This window comes from Thermobia domestica, chromosome 4 (assembly GCF_964235325.1).
Source record: "Thermobia domestica chromosome 4, izTheDome1.hap1.1, whole genome shotgun sequence".
In the NCBI taxonomy this organism is placed as follows: Eukaryota; Metazoa; Arthropoda; class Insecta; order Zygentoma; family Lepismatidae; genus Thermobia; species Thermobia domestica.
Window position 1 is genome coordinate 259,228,305 of NC_137457.1, and position 23,682 is coordinate 259,251,986.

The 23,682-nt window shown below is 32.8% G+C and overlaps 1 protein-coding gene across 1 annotated transcript in view; it reads right to left on the reverse strand.

Moving 5' to 3' along the window:
* Window positions 1-23,682, reverse strand: part of LOC145684024 (sialate O-acetylesterase-like) — a 39,513-nt gene that overhangs the window by 13,631 nt on the left and 2,200 nt on the right. The window contains exons 2-7 of the mRNA XM_081755840.1: window positions 20,218-20,287; window positions 15,115-15,258; window positions 12,873-12,940; window positions 11,759-11,851; window positions 5,744-5,882; window positions 1,724-1,901 (exon numbers count right to left, since the gene is read on the reverse strand). Of these exons, the coding sequence (XP_081611966.1) occupies window positions 1,724-1,901; window positions 5,744-5,882; window positions 11,759-11,851; window positions 12,873-12,940; window positions 15,115-15,258; window positions 20,218-20,287 (692 nt within the window). The remainder of the gene's footprint in view (window positions 1-1,723; window positions 1,902-5,743; window positions 5,883-11,758; window positions 11,852-12,872; window positions 12,941-15,114; window positions 15,259-20,217; window positions 20,288-23,682) is intronic.

Sequence of the window (23,682 nt, forward strand, 5' to 3'; positions counted from 1 at the left end):
AATACATTTCTCAAACAAACAAAAAAAAGTGTGATATTTGAGTACAAAGCATGGTCCATAGAAACAAAAAGTGAGCTTGAAGCAATTGAAATGTAAATTTAGAGGAAGTTTGTGAAGACTGTTGATCAGCAATGAAAACAAATGAATTACTAGGGGAAATACGAGAAGAAAGAGTATTGATGAACATAATTAGGAAGAAGAGAAGTAAACGTTTTGAATATGTACTCTGACACTATCCGAAAACTCTTTTAAGGGAAGTTCCTTCGCAAGAAATAGGAAGATTGACCTAGAATATCCTATTTAAAGGCATGGAAGTAACAGCCAACCAAATTCGATTAATGTCGAGCAAGGAAGTTATAAAATAGAGGATCTGCCTATACAACAAAATCTTAAGCCATACGTCACAGTTTCGCCACCCCACTCTGTCCACTCCACCAAATAAGAATGCCATGTTTTGAGTCAACATTTGTGGCGGAAACGAAAGTAACCACTCAGACGATGGCGGAAACGAGAGTATCCAATCACCATGCGGATGCTAGGATGTTTTTGACTTCAATGAGTTCATAGGATGAAGATATGGGCAGATCCTCTATTTTATAACATCCTCGATGTTGAGAGCGAGAGTGGCGCTGCTTGTCTCTTCTGACGTCACAAGAAGAGAAGGAACAAAGTCGGCTAATTTTTAGACTTAACAGCCTCAAAGGGAACAAATAAAGGATAAACTAGAAGAATGTAATAAATATGTTAATAAATTATCAGAATACATTAAAAATATATACCTAGCTTCTCTAATTTAATTGAGGAGAGTAGCAGGACATTACCTCTTGCGTTTTATACGTGTACTTCTATTCATATTTTCTCTAAGTGTATGGCGATTCTTATATGTCTGTCAGTCCTATACAATGTTCTTGCTCTGGCTCTAGATCATCTCACTAGTTCTTGTCCTGGTTTCAAGTTTTTATCATAGTTTATTGCTTGTATATTACTTGTCTGTTTGTTGAAATAGGTTAATAAATTGTACACTTGTGATACAGGAAGGTGGTTTCTATAGTCCACGTCACCCGAATTGGCGTATGGCATCAGTCAATAAGCTTACAGTGCGCTGTTACTAAACCTTCAGGGAGAAATCTAATCATTTATAATTGATTTTGTTCATATTTGCGGACAATTGTCAATGATTAGATTCGTCATTGAAGGTTTGGTACTAGCACACTGCGAGTTTGTTGGCTGACGCCAATCCACGCCATATGCCAATTCGGGCGACACGGAGTATAGTAGATTTCTAGATTACTAAGTCCATATAAAAATATTTAAGCTCTAATATTTAGCTGATTCTTAGATATAGCTGGTAGAAATGATACTTAGATATAACCATTGAATTGACTTTTAGAAATTACTACTAGAAATAACTGGTAGAAATGATTGTTAGAAATAACAGTTAAGAATAAGGGTTAAAAATAACTTGAAGAGGAATTGGTAGAAATAACTTTGAAATAATTAGAAGGAATAGCCGTAGAAATGATACTGGTAGAAATAATTGTAAGATGTAACTAGTAGAAGTGATTGTCATTAATAACTGGTAAAAAGTATTGTTAGGAATAACGTCTAAATTTTTCTAATTAACTTCCTAATTCAAATATTTGATGGAAGTGTGAAGATATGGGCATTGCAATATAATAACAGTAAAATGGTATATGTGCAAAGGGCTAAAAATAAATCTTACGGTTCTTTAGGTTCTACGTCTCTGGCTGCGTTACAGGTTTGCAATGCTGACTGTGAGCTCCATGCTTCGATGATGGTACCACCCCAGTTGCTAACAACCAATCCAATAGGAATTTGTAGTTCATCGTATAACCGACGTCCGTACATGAAACACAGGGCTGAGAAGTATGGCAATGAACCTATAGAAAATAAAAATAAAAAGAACATTATATTAAATTAGATAATAAATTTGATATTGTTTTATACCTGAATAATGGGTCTACGATTGTAAAGACCACATGTCAATTATCATATTTAACTTTTTCTAGTTTTTCTTAGTCTCACTACATCTTTCTCGCTCCTTATATTTTGAACTGGTCTCCATTACTTGATTTATTAGAACTTAACAGCGAGACTGTGCAGGATAGAATCTACTATTTGTAGTAGGATTCAAACCACTATTCTAATTTGTGTTAGAAGTAATTAACCCTACGGAAATTGGAACTGAAAACGCGTACTTCAAGCGCACTTGTTAATATTTTGGCCACAAAATGGCACAAAGTACTCTTCAAGATGACTACATTGATATCGTTAACTGCTTATTCAGAATTTTTACTGTGGCTTACGTAAATACAACGTGTTCCAAAATGATTTGAACGATAAGAAACCGTTCATGAGCGTTAAAACTCTCTTGTCGATTAAAATTTAATAAAATACTTTTGATCACGTCTTCGAGTTTCTTTTGGCATAGTTGTACTAGTTAGAAATTCTTATGCCAGGTGACAGAGTGATAGTTTGCAAAATGGCTGTCTATGGTGCAGACATAAGCATTTTGGGTCCTAGTGCTTCACGTTAGTGCTCTATTGTGTGTTAAACGTACGTTTCGTACAAAGTTTCGTAAAGGATCATCATTCGCAAGTGGTATGAACAATTCAAGATAACGGGATACATTTCCAAGGGAAAATCATTTGGCAGTACCATGTGTGATGCTAATTGTCGAGAGAGTTTGAACTTGTTTTCAACGCAGCTCTCAAGAGTCTACAGTTAAAGGTAGTCGAGAACTAAAAATGTCGTGATCAACTGTGTGAAATGTAAAGAGTAAACATTTACAGACGAGTCTGTATCGAGTACAGTTATTACAACCTTTAACATCTAATATTCACACGACTTGCAAAGAACTTTGTGTTATTACAAAAGGTGTGGAGTGATGACGATTTTTTAAGCAAACAGCGTTTCTGTGATAAGGCTACGTTTCATGTGATAGAAAGAAGAATAAACAAATGCTAGTATGTGAGGAAGTGAGAAGCCTCATAAAATCGCTGAAATTGTGTGTGATTCACCAAAAATAAATGAACTTCGTGTCATTTTATCTTCCAAAGTATATGATGGACACTTTTTTCCGAACAAACCATGACTGGAGAAAGATTTCCACACATGCTTACTACATGGCTTATTCCACAACTAGAACATGACACTGTAAACTTTATTCATCAATGGGGTGGATCCCTTTGATATTTTCATAGAAACATTAGCCATTACCTTTATGAGAAACTGTCACACCGCTGGATTGGATAAGATGATCACAATGATTAACTGCTTTAACGTTGGTCACCAAGATTCCCAAACTTAACCCCTTGCGATTTTTTTCTGTATAAACATCTCAAATATATTTTGTACAAACCATCTTTACCCCAAGATGCCTATGAACTGCAACAGCTCATTACTGCTGATATAAACTGTTGATGGAAACATTCTTAAATAGGTCTGGGAAGAATTGTATTACCGGATTGATGTACAATTTTTTCCACTAAAATTTGGACAATTATAATACTTAATGTAAAAATTTTAACTAATTTGCAAAATTACTTTTTTTTAAGAAAGAATATGGAGTCGAAATCGTTCAATCATTTTGAAACAGTGTATTATCAGATATTAAAAGAACATATGCTTCTTATGTTTACAAATAATCCCTTGAATTCGGTCAAAGACAAGGGTGTAAATTTAACCTTACATGAAACAAAATCCAACTCCGTACTTCACTAATTTAGTATTTGAAATACTGTCTAGATTTTAAGCAGTATTTGAAATATTTTTGATTTCTACTAAGAGTCATCATAGCTTGTAGTTATTTTTTGCTAATAGTTATTCCTTAGTTCTCTATATTTGTTAGTAATTAACCCGAGTAATATTTATCAGTGTTCTTCTATGTTTAGAAGAAAAGGACAAAAACTGTGTAAAGAATGTCCCAAGTATTTATTGACCTAATAAAGGCATTTGACTGCGTGAATTGGAGATTATTATTGGAAGTCCTAAAGAAGGCTAGGTTGGAATTGAGATCGAAGACTCATAAAGAACACTGAACCAACAGGTAAGTGTTAGAATAGGAAAAGAAATGACAGAGGAGAGTGCAAGTGGAGGTAGAGTTCGACAGGGATGTTGTCTCTCACAGACGTTAATTAATATATATTCAGAGTAGATAATGAAGTAGACCCTACATAATAAATTCGTTATTTCGGTAGGGGATAGAATGATTTGATGTATACGGCTTTCAGATGTTATGGTGCTTGTTGCGCAGTCTAAAAAGAAAATCAATAAGATGCTAGAAACTTTGAGGAATTACTGTGAAGAATATGGGAGGAAAACAAGTATGAGAAAGATGAAATCCATAGTAGTAGGAACGAAGGGGTCGGTGTTAAATATGGAAGTAGGAGGGGAGACAAAGGAACAGGTGACTAGTTTTCGATTCCTGGCAGTATTACTAGTGCTGACATAAAATGCAAAGCTAAAACAAAAGCAAGAATAGAAATGGCGAAAGAAATATAGAAAAGGAAAAAGTAATATTTTCTGAGTTCTGGAATAATGAGTTAAGGAAAAGACTTTTAAAATGCTTCGTGTAGAGAATTGTATTACACGGTACAGAAACATGGCGATTGCGCAAAAACAATGAGAAAAGATCAGAAGCTTTCTAGAAAGGGATAAGAAGAAGAATGGGGAGAGAAAATTAACTGGGTCGAACGGAAAACAAATGAGGTTTTAGAAATAGCAGTTGAGTGAAAAAAGCAATTTTAGAGGTAACTTTTAAATGGAAGATAAACTGATTGGAATATTGGCAGAGAAGAAACTGTATTACAATGGACGTGTTAGAGGATGTGATGGCAAGAAAGAAAATCAAGGGGCAAGGAGCCTATAGTTGGTGGACCGAATGAAAACAGAAAAATCGTACGTGAAGTCGATAATGTTAGTTGAAGACCATGGTGCATGAAAGCTTCTCAATATGCGGCAGTGACCTGCCAATAATGGCAGGATATGATAATGATGATAATTCATTGGAATGAAATGAAATTTTAATGGTTTCGTTTTACTGATTTCTTCATCAAATGTATTTAAATATCATTTACTTCATGAAAATTACATTTTGTTACCCATAATTTAAATTTAAATTTTGTTTTATTAGTGACTTAATTTAGGTAACATTAAATTTATATTGTATTGCAAAGAACTACCGTTCATCCCAATGGTAGAAAGTACCCACTTTGAGTAAATTTCTAACAGCACTGTTTTCTACTAATTTGAAGACGATGAATCAAGTGAAACTAATTTTTAATTGTATTCGTCCATGAGATGGCAAAGAAAGTTTTGATATAAATATATATAAATATAAAACCACTACTGGAAATTTATTTAAGCATGGGCACATTTTTTATCATCAGTATTTACACTTGTAACAATTGAAATGAGAATAATTAATATAACACGATTGAAGTTTCAGTTCGTTCACAGAAAACAGAAAACTAAATTTCCATAAAAGTCAATGAAATGAGACGTTATTCAGCTCTATTAAGACCTTACCGTTGTGCCGATTGAGGAATATATGTGACGATTGAGGAATAACTCCAACTGCATATTCAAATGCGAGGAAGAGCATTTCAATAAATGGTAATTACGAGCGATAAGCCTATACTTTTTTCGAATACCTCACGTACACAGTATTTCTCAGTAAACATAATATTAAAGTACTGTATGCATAGTAATATTAACATACCATCTGTAGGTTGAGTCCAGTGGGTCTGTATACTCAAAAGATCTTCTTGCTCAGTCTCTGAAAACTGTGATCCCACGTAAAAGAGACGAATGTTGTTGTAATTGAGTCCTTCCGCTATCTCTTGGGTTGAATTATAAATCTGAAATTTTAAATAAACATTTTATATTGACACATGTTCTATTTACTTATGTTCCTGAATTCATAACTTCTGGTGTAGAAGCAAGGACTTATTCAGAGAATATTGGAAATCCTAACCCCTCCTGGAAATTAACAAACTTACACTGTTTTTTTCTTTACAAATACCTATTGAATAATTTGGGCACAACGAAGAGAATTCAAAAAATAAAATGATTTAGATAGTATTTACTGTAACATATAAATTAATTATTCTTTTCAAGATCTAAGCCTGGGAGTCCAATAGTTATAACGGCATTAATTGCACATGGAAATTTCTGGTCGACAAGAAAAGGTTTGGAAACAGTTAATGGTTTATTGAATAATATCTAGAAACTATAGAAACTATATGACTCACTCTTTATATTTTTGATGGCGTCATGACATGGACATTTCTATTGGATAACAAAAGGTTTGGAAACAGTTGTTAGTTTATTTAATAGTATCTTGTAGAAACTATACGACTCACTATACATTTTTGAAATTCTCTAAAATTAAGAAAGTGTCGTAAGTTTATCGAAGGACCTTAAATCATTTTAATTGTATATATATATATATATATATGTGTGTGTGTGTGTGTGTGTGATAATAATTTTATTTCTTAAAAGTGGGATATCAGAAACTTAAAAATCTGTGCTCGGTCCTTATATAACATATATGTTGCTTCATGATACTTTTTCAATTAGCAATCTTTTTTTAAAAAATTGAAATAAATATATATGGTTGTACGAGATTAGTGAAGGTAGAGAAATAACGACTGATATTAAAAAGGAGCAACAACGTACATACCATATGCCATGTCTTTAATTGTAGTTTCTATATTATAGGCTACAACAATTATTACGAATCAAAAAGGAAATTTGGTCTGAACTACATCGGATTCGTTCTTCTGGCATAAACACAGTACCTCATTCTGAATTAGGTGTCAAGAGGGTCAAATTAAGAAAAAACAATTTTTGAAACAATCAAATGAATATTCTCAAGGTACAACAATATTATAGAGTTTATTCGGTAGCTGTGTACTTTGTGTAATGTAAAGTAATACATATGCAATGACACAGAGTATCTAGATTTTTAAGGCGATAGTCATTCAAGATCAAACTAATATGTAGACCTCCAAGGTGGTAAGAACGCGGAATAAGTAAAAATAAAGGAGGACTATACAGCGAGATTATATATCTAATCTATAAATTACTTCCATTTTCTTGTAGTTATTTCGGGCAGCGGAGCTTAAAAGTGCACAATTTGTTGATAAGAAGAAGAAGAAAAAATGTAGAATATATGTTGATTATATATAGATAATCATGTAATGTCAGTTGTTGAAAAGAAGATAGGTATTTGCGTTGTTGCTATGGCAACAGAATAATTCATTCATGAAATAAGAAGAATAAAAGTTGTGTCAAACATTTAATGTGCTTGATTTTCAAGGTATTTAATAAATATTGCAATTACAGGTAACAATTCCGGTGTTTAATCGTGTTTACCAATTTAGTGATTCGAACTGTGGGCTATAAATGTAACAAGTTAAAATATAAATATAACGTTACATTTTAGATGGTGTTATCTCGCCCAGGACATACCTTGAGAGTTGCGTGAAGAAAAGTAAGCAATCTCGAAAAGACGTCAAAACGGAGTACACTTTGTTGGGACGTAAAAGGAAAAACTATCGCAATCTTAAAATGGATGTTGAAAGTAATTGTGAAGAAGCTGGTGGAAAATCAGGTTTGGAGACATCAACAAATGCAGCTGACCTTATAAAACAGTTAGGTCAATCTTCGTCTCAGCAAATGCAACAAATGGACACTAAATTTGAACAAAAGTTTCAGCAAATGGATACTCAATTTCAGCAAATAGATACTAAATTTGAATAAATTATACAGGCTATGACTCAGAAAATGGATAATAAATTAGAGCAAATAACACAGCAAATAAATACTAAATTAGAACGAACCGACGGTGTGATGGAACAAATATTGCACAGATTTACAATTGAGTGCTTGAGAGTGAGAAAGGGCTATGCCACAAACAGACAGTTTTGAGAAAAATGAAGATTTATTATAGTAAGTACAAAATGCATAACGTATGGTTATTGTTATTGGGCAATGGCTTATTTGCCTTCAAATATCAACAGGGTAATTAGAAAAATTGTTAGCAGCACCAAAAGGAACTGTATCTACATCAAAATTTCAGGTTGTGTGGCATAGCCCCTTCTCACTCTCAGGCACTCAATTGTGCAAAGAGCAGTGAATGTTGTTGAAACGCAGGTTAGTGAACATAGTTACCAAATTAAAGTAATACAGGAAGAAATAGATACTATAAAGGAAAAGATCATCACCATAAATATTAAACCTGATTCGATCATCAACAGGGACCATTTATCCAATGAACCCAGGTTAGCAATAGAAGAAAGTGATATACCGGAAAGCTCTTCGGAGAGGGATAAAAATGCTTGTAGCATGGGGAAGGAAGAAAAGAGACCCCGGCCATTACATCGCGGGAAAACCAGATGCGTAAAATCTAATCATACGAAACCGGCTCATAGTAACAATTATAATTTCAAATTCAGTGAAATACGATCTTTAACAAAATTTAGTGGAAGGTCGGAAGACATACCTGCCAGTGTATTTTTAGAAAAATTCGAAGTGGAATGCGACTTAATCGGTATAGACAAATTTAAATTTCTCAAAATTTTACCGCATATTTTACTACCACCCTGCTCTGTTTGGTTCAAAGCAATCAGGGGGAGTTTACGCAGTTATTTAGATTTTAATGACGCTTTGCTTTCCAATTTTGAGAATGATTTCATGTTGGCAAACCGAGACGCCTTGGTTCGAAACAGACGGTTTGAACCCAAAATTGATAAGAATCTAACTGATTTTGTGATTTCTATATACAAAGAGTTGAAGTTAATTAATCCGTACCAACAAGAATCACGAATTATAGCATCGATCCGGATACTGTTACCTTTTAGGTTGCAAAAATACTGATTTCTGCACAACGCATTAATATCAATCATTTGATTATGATAGTGCAAAATTTTGAAAATCAATCCATGGTGCAAAGTAATAATAATCTAAACTAAACTAATAATAATCAAAGTCAAGGTAATTATATTCCCGTCCGGAATACCAATGTGCGTGAAGAATGTAACCTTAATGTAAAAAGTAATGATAGATCCAATTATACCGGTAATAGAGCTGAACCTAATTACAGAGGAAACAGGAATAGTAACTATACAGCGTTTAGAAATCAGGCAAACAGTACACCTATTTTTTCTCAAAATAGGTTTCTTAACAATTTTATAGGTGGTAGAAGTTATCAAAATAGAAATCAAAGATTTGTAGGAGTTCATAATATACAGAACTGTACACAAGATTGTGGCGTACAATGCAACTTAACCGAATTCTTTGTTAATGTAACTTAAGTTAATGTTGTGGCGTCCGAGAAAACATATTCAATTGATTTTTGTTTTATTTCACTTTAAATATCGTAATGATTTCATTTGTCGTTCGTAGTTTGTTTGAATTCTATACAGAAAATATAAATAATGTTCTTGTCCGAATAAATAAAACATGTTATATTGTATTCTAACTCATATAAACTTTGCTGATTCCTAATATAATAATTTCTTTATTTGTATTATTCCGTTATATTGATCAAGTCTTGTTTTGTCTTATTTTGAGTATTGTTATGATTTCTTTGTAATTCGCTTCACTTATCAATATTGTGCTTTTCAATTCTTTTATAACCATCTTAATGATGTCCAAGTGGAAGAAATAAGTTATGTAATATGTCAATGCATTTTCGTTTAATGTGTTAATGAGCTCCGAAGATATTGAATTAAAGAATCTATTTTTGGACCAAAATAATTAACAAGGTGATCGTAATTTTGAATAAGTTTTCTTCGACGATAATTTTTAGAATTAAAATATAATTGATTATTAAATAAATGTAAGATTATTGATATAAAATGAAATTAATATATGTATTGTAATTTATATATAGGAGTATTCGGAAAGTATGGTAACCATGCATGTAAGTGTATGTAACGGTCCAGGATTCTTTCTTAAATTTTAATCAATTTAAGAAGTCCTCGTCAGGAGCCATATATACGAGATTGTATATCTAATCTATAAATTACTTCCATTTTCTTGTAGTTATTTCGGGCAACGGAGTTTAAAAGTGCACAATTTGTTGATAAGAAGAAGAAGAAAAATGTAGAGTATATGTTGATTTTATATAGATAATCATGTAATGTGTTGTTGAAAAGAAGATAGGTATTTGTCTGTTGTTGCTATGGTAACAGAATAATTCATTCATGAAATAAGAAGAATAAAAGTTAGTTGTGTCAAACATTTAATGTGCTTGATTTCAAGGTATTTAATAAATATTGCAATTACAGGTACCAGTTAAGGTGTTTAATCGTGTTTACTAATTTAGTAGTTCGAATGGTAGGCTATAAATGTAACAAGTTAAAATATAAATATAACGTTGCAACCACCATTATCCAATCCTTAAGCTTGAAACAAATGTTGCTACATAATATGATACAAAATCAAATGACATCAGACGCGAAGTTTGGTAAAAATGTTATGAAAATAACTTCAATTCTGGATCACAAGTGCTAGCTAGTCTAGATCGGGCTATCTCATGTAAAGATTTCTCACTAACATACATCTCTATTTCATACAATATTTGGTGCACTTAATAATTCAAACACCTCATATTTCGACTTTATCTTCTAAACCGATTAGTGCTTATTTTGTTATTGTCTTGTTTTTCGTACTTCTATATTTTGGTACAACCTATGGAACTTCGAGTTCTTATCCCAAACTTTCTCGAAGTATCCGAGATTATCTTTTGGTCAACTGTTATGACAGGCATTATAAAATAATTGTGTTTCTAAACACCAAACGTCCACCTACTTTATGTTACTGAAACCATCGGTGTTACTGAAACCATCGGAGGGTTAACATTAATGTTCTAGTTTTAAAATGCAATTCCTCTACCTAGGTTTTAATTTTTTTTATTTATGAAGTGATTTTTTAAATTTAATTGATTTGAAGACTGTTTGATTTGAAGAATATCTTGTTTAAAGAAAGAATACGATCAATATTTTGCAGCATCTGTTAATTTCTTCCACTTGTTTTCATGCTTTGACGCTCGGGTTTGCAACCACAAAAATCCCTCTAAAATGCAAGAGAATCAATTCGTAGCTTCCACACCTTAACGAAAATAAATCTCTAGTTATACTATTTCCTAAAAACCACACTTTGATCTCAATTTCAATTATTTCCAGGGAATGTGAAAGGGGTTCTCTCAGGTGAATCTTACAATAACTTCCTTTAGGATATCTTTGCATTTGTACGTACAAGTTGGGAATGTTGTTCATCAGAACAGTTTAATTCTTGGGAATATTTGCACTTATGTAATTATTTGGTCTGATGTCATCATGCCCTTGATACTAAAAGCATAAAGTAATCTAAATAAGACGAGGATAGACCATATGTTAAAAAAGCAGAAGTTTCTGTAACAACACATTCTTGGTGAAAATCGGAATCTTTTCTTTCAGGAAGAAAAATAAATACTGCTAAGAACTTCAGCACGTTTCACTTTAGAAGTAATGTAGAATTAGATATACCATATTTTTTGTAATATAACATGATCTAAACTTGACATATTTTTAATCACTTTAAATTTGACTTTTACGACTTAGTTAGCCTTAGACTTTAAATATAAAGTATAATGCTTTTTAGCAAATATTCATGTCGATTTAGGACAAACTTTAAGTAGAGATAATTTTTTTCATAACAATAGTAGGTAGGAACATTCCATACTTACAGCGTTCATTGCTAATTGCATGTTACTTTGACCACTGCATAGCCACACATCACCAAAATAGACACCTTCTAGCTCGATTGTCTGTTGATCATCCTAGAAAGATATAAAAAGATGAAAGAAAATGTCACATACAAATTGCATATATTCTGAAGTGTTGAAAAGTATATCAACTTATATAATTTTTACAATGTTTACTCGTTGAAATCATATCTGTTTCTGGCAATATTTTGTACTGAAGAATAGATTTGTAGTATTCTAATGGTTTAAATTGCAATTATTTTAAGAGATCTAATTAATAATAAGATTTTATTTGTAACTAGGAATAACTCTTTCTGACAAAGTAACTATTTATTGCCCATATCTTTTAGAAAGGAGGTAAGGATCAGTTTCCATTTTTTAAATAGAGAATTGATGAACAAAGTTGTTGTTGAGCTTCTGTTTGCTACTGATAAGATAATTGTCAAATACAATATCAGATGTATTACGAAAAAAAAAAAAATCAAGCCAGAGTTCTTAGTATTAGTAAATATTGGTGGTATTATCTTTCAATTAGTTTTTAGTTTGAGAAATAAAATATCTCATCAGATGAATTATAAAAGTATATATTGTTGTAAAGTCCTCAAAACATTGAATTCAAATTTAAATATACAAGGCACTTTTGCAAGCCGGTAAACACATAAACGATAAGGAAAATGTGAGTAGGATCTGATTATTAGTGAAGCGCATCAGTAAACATATTTCCTAACTATAACATGGTTTACAGATATACTAGTTACATACGTATATATTGAAGTATACCTAGTATATCTGTAAAAAGATTTTATAGTTATGGTTAGAAAATAATACAAATGTATAGCCAATCAACTGTTTCTATGGCTTCCATATATCAATTCAATATTTTCAGATTTTATATCAATAATATATAAAATAATACATATACAATAATATGTAATATTTATGTATATATAATTGTATATGTATTATTTTATATATTATTGTTGGAAAATCTGAAAATATTGAATTAATAGCCTATATGGAAGCCATAGAAACTGTAGATTGGCTATGGCATTTTCAAAGGAATAAAACATTTAGAGATTTAAGGTGCTTAACTTACTTGAACAGATAGTGTATACGGTCCACCTTCAGCATGGGGGTCTAATTCAACACTCCATAACCCATTGCCTACAAGAGTAATAAGCTATGTGAAGTTACTGCACAGTAGATATTACTAAACTTAATTAGTGTAATTAATATGTAAAAACTAAGTTAATTAAACTATTAATTTAGCATATTTTTTAGCATATTAACTAATAATGTAACTACAATATAGATTTTTTCTTGATATGCATACGTTTATTATTGTAAATATTTGAATCTTTAGTATAGTCTGTACAGTATATCTAGGTAGACATATCTAGGACTATTTGTACACTTTACAGGAGTTTCAAGGATTCTGGACACGAGTAATTATTATTTCGATTATTTCTTCCATAAGTAGTTATTATATCAAAGTATCATATTTATAAATCATTACATTTTTCCCAGGAAATGTATCGAAAATTGTTTGAAGACGACTAAGAACACAAGCTAACTTATAGAAGCACAAACGAACATTCTAAATTCTTGTGTGTGTGTGTGTTTTTTTAAATATGTATATTGCTTGAAAGAGAAAATGTATTATCACGGTAGAAAATAATCTAAATCAAAATATTTAAGTTTTCAGATTTGCACCTTTCTTAACTATCATTTTGTGGTTTCCAGTGTGGTGTCCAACAACAACGTATTGAAAACAGTAATTACCACTTTGCTAAACAAAGTTTTTAAAATAGAAGCAAGTGCATTTCGGTTTATAGTATTATGTTTGGGTAATGTCTTTTGATTCTAATAAGTGGATAGCTCTTTTAACAGTACGTTATATAATGAAAGGGACTTAGCCCAAACTATTGTTCTGAATACATATTCTTAACATGGCCTTTTATACAACATTTTCGCCATTTTATATAAAAGAAACAGTCAAAATTGCATAGCGAATAATTGTCAAAATATTTTACTATGTCTGGCTCAGTTCCCAATTAGTCATCTTAATTGGTGACCTCATTAAGGTGAATATACTATATGAGCCATATTTTCCAGGCTTTTTGTATCAATAAGTTACTTATCTATATTTTCTAAGTCAAGACAAAATGGTAGCAACAGAATTTGTTAATATTGTCAACACAAACAATATAATGTTCTTCATAGACAGTAGAAAGTAAAAAAATAACTAACTAAATAAATAAAACAAATTCTAATACGTGACATAATAATGTCAATAGTTTTGTTAGCAACTTTGTTTACACATTATTAACAACATAAAATTTGGCGTCCTAAGTTTAAATCCTTTCTGCCTCAAGCAAAATCTGCTAACCTTTTTAAAACAACGTTTATAGCTTATTTCGGGGTCTTAATAAACCCTTATGCTGGTAGTAGTCAATAAACCACATGCTTGAATTGTTTCACCTCAGGACAAGACAGTACTATTTTTTCTAAACAGGAAAACTAACTTATACTTGTATTATTATACTTATGTTGGTAAGAAGGAAAGTGAAATCATTACAATCTTCTACATGTAAAGTTATCGAATATGCAGCTTGTGGGTTAGGTTAGTTTACAGAAAATTGTTTGCTGTGTGTTATTTAGGGAAGGGGTCCACATGTTCAATAAACATCATTGTCAAATTCTTCTCTATTTCGTTGCGAAATTATTTCATATTATATCTAATTACTGCGTAAAGTTTTATTGAATATATTATTCAATATAATATATATATATATATATATATATATATATATATATATATATATATATATATATATATTATTTTATTGAATTTTATTTCTATAAAATTATTCCATATAATTAATATCCAAAGAAAATAATGCATGTTTTCTTCTCGTTCATTATAATAATAATAATTAACTTCTTTGATTTGTCCATGTATTAATAGATTTGGTAATGTGATTATCTTTTTATAAATTCGTTTTTTCTTTTTTGTGAACAGATTATTTTTTGTGTGTTACAACTGACTTCATGTCGTAATACGAATATGTTTATATTTATGTATAGTTACATCATATTAAGTTTGGATTTGTAGCGGTAGGCATTTTGCTGACTGTAGGCTTTTTCTGAGTTATAACTGTAGGTAGGCTCTCATTCTGTACATAAAATACATGACCTAGACAAACCTTAAATAAAAACGTCCGCAATTTATTATATGAAGAACTTACCAAGAAGCATTGTGGAACTCCTTGAGAAATATTCTACATTAAATCTTACTTTATTCCTTCCGAAAAATTGTTTTAGTTAGATATACTTACTATTTACTTGACTTTGGTATTCTGCTCCATCAATGGTGAGTGTGATAGAGGAACCAGCATTTCCATAACCCCAAATATTGGCTGGTTTTGGAGCCCTCTGGAGAACCATGTTAGATTCATAGTAAGAAGCAAAACTTAGAGCAGCTAAAAGAAAGATTAAAAATAAATACATTTACAGTATTTCTGGCACTTATATAATTTATTCTTATACTTTAAAGCGTTATACTTTTTTATTTTAAAAGAAAGGCTATGCTAATAAAGACAAGGAGCTTACTTATATACAAAATACGTTATTTTCGAATATATCATGATGTATCAATCCTAATAAAAAACGTTGAAATCTAAGATTGTGTGTAAGCTAATGCTAATAATAAATGGTGAACATCTAAGACTGTTCGTCAGCCAATCCTAGTAATAAATGGTGAATATCTAAAACTGTTCGTCAGCTAATTCTAATAGTAAACGGTGAACATTCAAGACTATATGTCAGCTAATTCTAATAATAAATGGTGAGCATCTAAGACTGTTCGTCAGCTAATGCTAATAATAAACGGTGAATATCTAAGATTGTTGTCAGCTAATCCTATGCAGGCAAATTGGAAATTTAAATTATTAGTTGAAACTACTTTCAGTGTTTGCTTTAGCGCTTTTATCCACAAAGGTGCATTCGTGCTTGTTGGAGATAACTTACTCACTTTGTGACTTCAAGAAACCAGATATTCTTTACTACAGAAACGAAAGCATGCCATTGAATCCTAGGTTTAAAACTAGACCGTGTATATGTCTTGCACATGTTTCTAATAGGAGCCCGTTTTTGACATATTCATCCAATAACTCATGTTTAGTAACTGCCACAAGTAAAGGAAACTTATTTTTTATTAATTTATTTATTTTATAAAAGATTTGTTGGATCGCCATTACACTCAATAAAGTACTTTTATGTGTGGATAGTGGCCACAGGATGTTTTAAAATTCACCATTAAAATAAAAAGGATTGCTTCAAAAAGAAAATGGGATGGATGTTGAGGGTTAAAAGTATACGTATTTCCAGAAAGAACCAAAAATGTTTTATTGTGGGATGCATATATTAGTTAGAGGTGGACTAATCGGTACTTCAATGTTCAGTTGTTATTCGGTTAGGGAATAAATATGAATTAGAAGAAATTATAATAAATTGTGGTTAACGAAATAAGTTTGAGTGTCTGTAGCCGGAGAGATCGTTAGACATAGTTAATATATGTGATGGAGTGATATTCTGTTCTAAATCGAGACGTGATTGAGTATCATCGGAAGTGCAGGCAAACGGAAAGGTACTAGGTGACTTGTGATAACGGTACCTCATTAAAAATAATATTGTCTAGGGAGCTCTTGTTACACTTTTCGATTATCTATTTGAAGATATCACATAACTGTAAAATTAACCGTATTTTGATTTCGGCGTGATGGGGCTTTCCCTCATTCTACTTTACTATACTGCATCTCTGCCATCTGCAAATGTATAACGTGGTTCCTACTTGGAACCATGTAATATTACAGAAATAATGGAAAGTACGAATCCCAACAGAAAGTTTTCTCTCCTTCGTTTCTTAAATCAACTCATGCTTTAGATGTTTCTGAGACAATTATTTATGAAACACTAGGTATGAACACAATCACCAGAGCAATCTTTGAGAAAATCGTCTACAATCTCACCTCCAAAAGTAAAGAACGCCTTGTGGACTTTTTCAAGAATGATCACTTACGAAATATGAACAAAGTGGCCAAAATTATTTTGGGATTTTCCAGAAAGAACTTGCTCTCAGGAGTAAACTATCCTTTAAGATTTTTTTTTTTGGAAAACAACCATATTATAGGAGCATTAACAGAACATTGACTTATGAAACATAACCGTCATCAAGAAAATCTCAATATCCAGTAAACTGCCCTCTAGCAACATATCTCATTGAATTCGATCTCCTGAAGAAATTACCCGTCTTCTCTGCTTTTCTCTGCTTCCAGGCAGACATTCATGTATACACAATTATGCTATATTGAAAGCACATATATAACTCATATTAAGCCAGTGTGGGAGATCCGGGTTCGATTTCTGGCGAGAGCTCATGTGATTCGGATGCCACGTCAATCAATAGGTCCCGTCTCGTATAGCCCCGCTACTAAAAGGGGCGTTAAACTCAAAATTAACTCATTAAGCCAGTGACTTAGTAAGCCATCAACTAACCTATTTTCCTTCTTTCTGTTTGCGTACTCTTGTAACCTAAGATAAGATTACCTAATCCAGCTTTCCTGAAATACCTTGCAATCTCTTGAAAGACATCCGAAAGAGGAACCAATACAATTCAAATCTGTACTATACAACATTGAGTTTTCTGAAAAATGACAAACTCCAATATTAAATATCTAGCGTAACAGCACATTTTGTGAGCCTAAGCCTGCTCCAGCGCCATCTGTTAGAGACGGCTGAACTACATCCAATCTAGCGGCGAGCACGTGATCCATCCGCTCCGTCCCTAACAGACCCATCAGGAGCTTTCTAGATCCGTCTTGTTTTCACGCGGCTCCCCAGTTTATCTCACGACGTTGGGTGGACGCCGAAAATTGGGAAGCGCCGGCCGGGAATTGAACCCGGAAACACGCGGACATGAATCCAATGCTCTAACCACTGAACTAAGGTGTCCTAAATTCCAATATTTCCTTAGATTAGTGTCCTAAATTCCAATATTTGCGGTCTTAGTCTAACTTTTAAATATTTCATTACATAATATTAGCTGAAATGCCTGGTCTCCGCACAGAGAGAGTAGGGTTGTGGAAAATACTAGAACTTCCCTCCCCATTTGGATTATGCATTTCAATGAAAGTGTAATTACAATATAAAATACTAAAAGATGTTCTATTTTTGGAGCACGTTTTGAACTTCCCTGTTTCCTTAGGATACGCCCGTTAATCAACGTGGCATGATAAAAACCCTTGAGGTAGGTATTATGTTGCAAAATTCATTACAAGTAGGTAAATCATTTCCCGCAATGTGATCACAAGGAATAGTAAACGTCTATTTCAATATGATGGAAAAACATTGAAATTGAATCTCTGCCCCCACTTAAAACCTCTAATGCATGGTCACATATATATTTATTTGCAATTAAGAGTCTTCATCCCGGCGAAATTAAAATACTAATTTTACAGTAATTACGTGATATCTTCAAATAGATAAAAGATAATTGAAATATGGAACAAGAGCGCCCTAGACAATATTATTTTGCATGAGGTACCGTTACCACAAGTCACTTAGTGACTTTCCGTTTTCAGCCGTTTAGAAACGCGAAAATAAATGCCGATTTTCAAAATGGCTAGAAATCGAAAGCAGATAAGTGAGTCGTGATAACGATTTCTCATGTATAATATTATTGTCTAGGGCGCTCTTGTTCCACATTTCGATTATCTTTTATCTATTTGAAGATATCAGATTATTACTGTAAAATTAGCGGTATTTTAATTTCGCCGGAATGAAGACTCTTAAGAGTTTATATATAGAGATTAATCTTTCTAACTTGAAGGACTCCTGAGATACTTTTTTTTCGCATTAAACTCAAACCCCATATTTCCTTAGAATACGCACTTTAATCATAGTGATAATTAAAAGCTAGCTTGAGATAGGTGCTTCAAGGTGTTTCAAGAGGTGCTTGAAGTGTGCTTCAAAATTCACTTTAAAGTTTTCAGCCATTATCCCGTGATGCGCTCACAGACGGCAATATTGTTTCCAATGCGTAGAAACAATTAGAAAACTTTCCTTTCCCCTTAAAATGAGATTTAAAAAAAAATGCTGTGACACGTGTCCACTTATTTTTAACGAGATGTGTGTATGTCGGGTTTAATTTCCCTGACTTCACGATTCATATCGCATTCCATTCTAGACAGAATATTGAAATCCCCTGTAGTTCCTGAAGTAGTAAAAATCTTTTTTTATTTAATGCTCTTCTATCAAAATATTTTATCAAAAGCAGTTTCTGTTCAAATCTCACGTTTCTAGGTATATTAGTATGAGTTGGCCCTCTATTGAGCGAATCGTTTTCACTCTTGCATATAAAGGTCGTCGCTTTACCTTTCAGGAGCGAATTGTCAGAAACGCTGAAATGCGTGTTCCCTTATTGTTAATTAATATTTATATAACGAGTTCCAAACTTGCAACTTAAGAGAATCCTTACGTTAAGCATTTTCTAAATAAATGATAGAAAATCTTAACACTAGTATTTTAGAAGTTGTTCTCTTTATCCCCTTTAAAAGCTGAATTTTCGCATATGCAGAAATACATATTCCCTACTCTTATTTAAGAGTTTATTCACCAATTTCTAAATCTCAAACTTGGGTATTATAGGAATGACCCTTATTTTTCTCCTTTAGGAGCTTAATTTTCAAAAAGCTGAAACATATGTTCCGTTATTTTCATTTAGGAGTTTACATACCGAATTTCAAACTTCCAACTTGGGCGAATTCCCATGTTTGGCAGTTTCCCAATAAGGGATTGGAACTTTCGTTATTATAGGAAACACTCTACTGTATCCCTTAGGAGCGAAATTTTTAAAAACGCTGAAACTAGTATCTTCTTACTTTAAATTGGAAGTTTATGTACCAATTTCAATCTCCAATTAAGCTACATCCTCACATTCAACACTTTCTTATTAAGCAAAAGAAATTTTAGTATTTCATAAATGTTCCTTTTTCTCTTCCGAGGGGCACAATTTTCGAAAACGCTGAAATACGGATGACTCTGTTCTTAATGAAAAGTCCATATGCCAAGTTTTATTATTGATTCGTGAGGTATACTATTCTTGGGGAAAAACTAAGCCACTAGGACACCCATTTCCAAAACACTATCCTTATTCCTTACTTTTGCGACAAAAGCAATACTCTCTCCAAATTTTACGTTTCTACCTGAAGTAGTATGGCTGGGCGATGATAGTAAGTCACTCACTTCTATTCTTTTATGTAATAATATAGATTTCCGCTACCTTGAAAGCGTAAACAATATGTGTGACCTACTAAGCAATTCTTTCCTCACAGTGCCTTATTAACTGACTTCATTTTTGAGTTTGAAAATTGTTTACTTACCTCTGCTCGTAGGACTTGCGGAGGTCGCAAGAACCACAGATACCAGCAACAATAATATTTGGTTCCTCATCTGGAGAGAGAAAAGAGTATAACATTTTAAAACATTCTGACAAAAGATAAGGTATATAAACCACTTGTTCCCAAACTTTTTTTTCATATATATATATACTACTTCTAAGCGTAATCATGAGTGGTACTCAATTGCAGCGTGTCATTGGGGCTATATTTGATAGGATAAAAGATGGAACAGGATGCGAATGATAGAAAGGCAGTAAAACGTAGTTTGTCTAGAATCATGGTTGAAAAATCTTTGGGAAAATAATTTTGGAATCGAAATGAAATGAAATAAAATCTTTGAGTTTAAAGTTCTTTAGCCTGAAGAAGACGATGATTAAGGCAATGAATTGGTGGAATGAGAATATGGTTGGAAACCCCTGAGAAAACCCACGGACACGATGTTGTCCACCACAAACTCATTTGGCCTGGGATCAAGCTAGGGACACCACGCACAAGTGGTAAGCACTCTACCACTGAGCCACTGCGCTCTCAATTTTGGAATCAACTTTACAAAATCGAGAGGAAGTGGATAGTGATACCCCTAATTGGATTCGTTCACAAACTTTTGTCTAACGAGGAAGGTCCATAAACCGTGAGAGTTTAATTTTGATGAAAATTAGTGACAAGATTCAGTTCGAGATGCTAAGTAAGGTAGTAATAGTCACTCGATGCGCAAATGCTTCGTTGAGCTGCTACACCGACGCCATCTTGAAATCCAATAGGCAATGTCCAAGAATATCCTTTTGGCATAAAAATGAAAAAGCTTTTGGTAGATCTGACTTCAACATTGTAAACCGGGATAGGGCATCTATATGTGGGAGTACTTCCAGTGCATGATCGCCATCTTGAAAGGCGCCATATTGAATTCCGGTCAGTACTCGAACCTAGACTGATCAGTATTAAAGATGCATTCACTGTTGTATGGTTTCTCATGTATTATTTTATTAATTTTAATCACAAAATTTTGGGCACTATCAAGTAATTCACCTTCGTTTCCAACATCTTTCTTCGTTACAAATTGAGTAATCCTTCGTGAGCGAATCCTGTGCTCTTTTTTAAATTTGTTAATGAAACCACGAGAAGCACGGAATGGATAGTTCAATTTCCTCGCTGTCAGTAACATCCACGCTTTTAAATGATAATCATGTACCGTAAGTCCTTTAGTGCGATAAATGTTGAATGTTTTTAGTACTTCGTATTTTAGTAGTGACATGACATGAGAGCGAGGAGGTTTGTTACGGAATTTCAAAGCCTTATACACAAACGCCGTATTGCATTTGAATTTCTTCGCTGTAGCTGCAACAGTTTTGCGTTTCCCATTCTTTTTCAACAATGCAACGTGCTCCTGAATTTGTTTGTATTTTTTAACGACAGCTACTGTTACACGTACAGATTTTGTCTGGCCTGGAGATGACATCTCATACTCGCTCGTAGAAGGCTCACTTTCACTAATTGATGGACTAGTTATCTGTTCCAAATCCATTTCGTTTGTCGAATCTTCACGCTCACTCTCTATGTCAGTGTATACATCTAATATGTCACTCACTGTTAGAGAAATGTTACCATCGTATCTGCTTGTTATCATTGCAAGCAATGTACCTGCAAATGTCTTATCTTCTACCCCATTCTCACTCACGACACTATATTTTTCCACCACTGCTTGATTTAAAATGTTGACTACGTTTATAGGATTAATTGTTCGAATTTTATGCACGGAATGTTTCACTGGTCCAACAAATGCGTTCATATATATCACTGTGAGTGTTAAAGCACATGAATAAACAAATCCCAAAATGAATTTCTTGAGTTGTCAAGTACGTGATTTAAATAATAAATAAATCCTCCAAATACCTGCTACAATTAGTTATTTATCACAATTTTGATATGAAAACTAGTCTTGCCCTTATTAGAAGATAGTGTTTTATCGTTAAAGGTGGAAAGATGCAGATATTTAATTATTTAATGTTGAAGGAAAAAGCAAGAAGAGGCTCTTTTTATGGATTGCTACTTGATATTGAATCTTGTAATAATCTTTATTGCCATTCTTCTTAGCAGGTATGTATGCATTCTCTTATCACTAATAGCAGAACAGACACAAGAAAAAGTGAATTCCAAGTTTCCAAGTGTATATTCTAAGAATAGACTGTGAACTGATAATTTAAATCCCCTTCATTGTTCAATGAGTCAGCGATAAATCGATTTTATTTAGAGAAACGGACAGTAAATGCATTAAAGTATTTTAACTTCGTAATATGCACGGTAAATTATAGGTTGTCAAATATGAGTACTGGAAAGGAACGCAATATTCTGCAACAATGAGGGTCTTTGCGTAAGGTTTCAAGATTGGAGAAGGAAACACAATATAATGGACCATGTAAAATTGCCTAAAATAGATTTTTGGTTTGATTCAGCTCAACGTCCCACACTTATGCCCGCTACGCTAAAGGAGACCTGGACCTACTGATTATAAGGGATTTTCTAATATATATATATATATATATATATATATATATATATATATATATATATATATCTGAACAATCCCTTTGATATTCTCCGCTCTTCAGTACTATTAAACATGTGTTTCATCGACCACCAGTCTATTCCATCACACTTTGAAATAGGTATAATTTATTACAGTGCTGCTATTCCATTTTTCACTACACGCATTTCAATTTAATTAATGATTTCTCTCACTAAGCTCAAGATCTTATCGGTATAGTGGCTCTTGTGGATCAAATGACTACTACTGAATTAGTTAAAACCCTGCATTTCCTCGCACGACCATGCTTCATAACACAAATCTAACTCGAACAGTTTTTATATGTTCCTGTAGGTGAGAGAGCTCTTAACTCTGAACTGAAAACAGATATGTAAACATTGATTACGGAAATGGATTCAGGAGTAAATTCCAGTGCTACTTGATACCCCACATGACCCCCTTGCCATTTATCATATTTGACCGGAATTCAATATGGCGCCTTTCAAGATGGCGATCATGCACTGGAAGTACTCCCACATATAGATGCCCTATCCCGGTTTACAATGTTGAAGTCAGATCTACCAAAAGCTTTTTCATTTTTATGCCAAAAGGGTATTCTTGGACATTGCCTACTGGAATTCAAGATGGCATCGGTGTAGCAGGTCAATGAAGCATTTGAGCATCGAGTGACTATTGCTACCTTACTTAGCATCTCGAATTGAATCTTGTCACTAATTTTCATCAAAATTAAACTCTCACGGTTTATGGACCTTCCTCGTAAGTGTCGGTAACCTTTGTGTTCCTTAAACGATAAATGCTGTTCATACGACACAAGAAAATCTACTTTGAATGCCTGACCAAAACAGTATTTCTAATAGAAACTTTTTTCTTTCTAATTTATTGTACACTCATGTCCAAAATTTTTG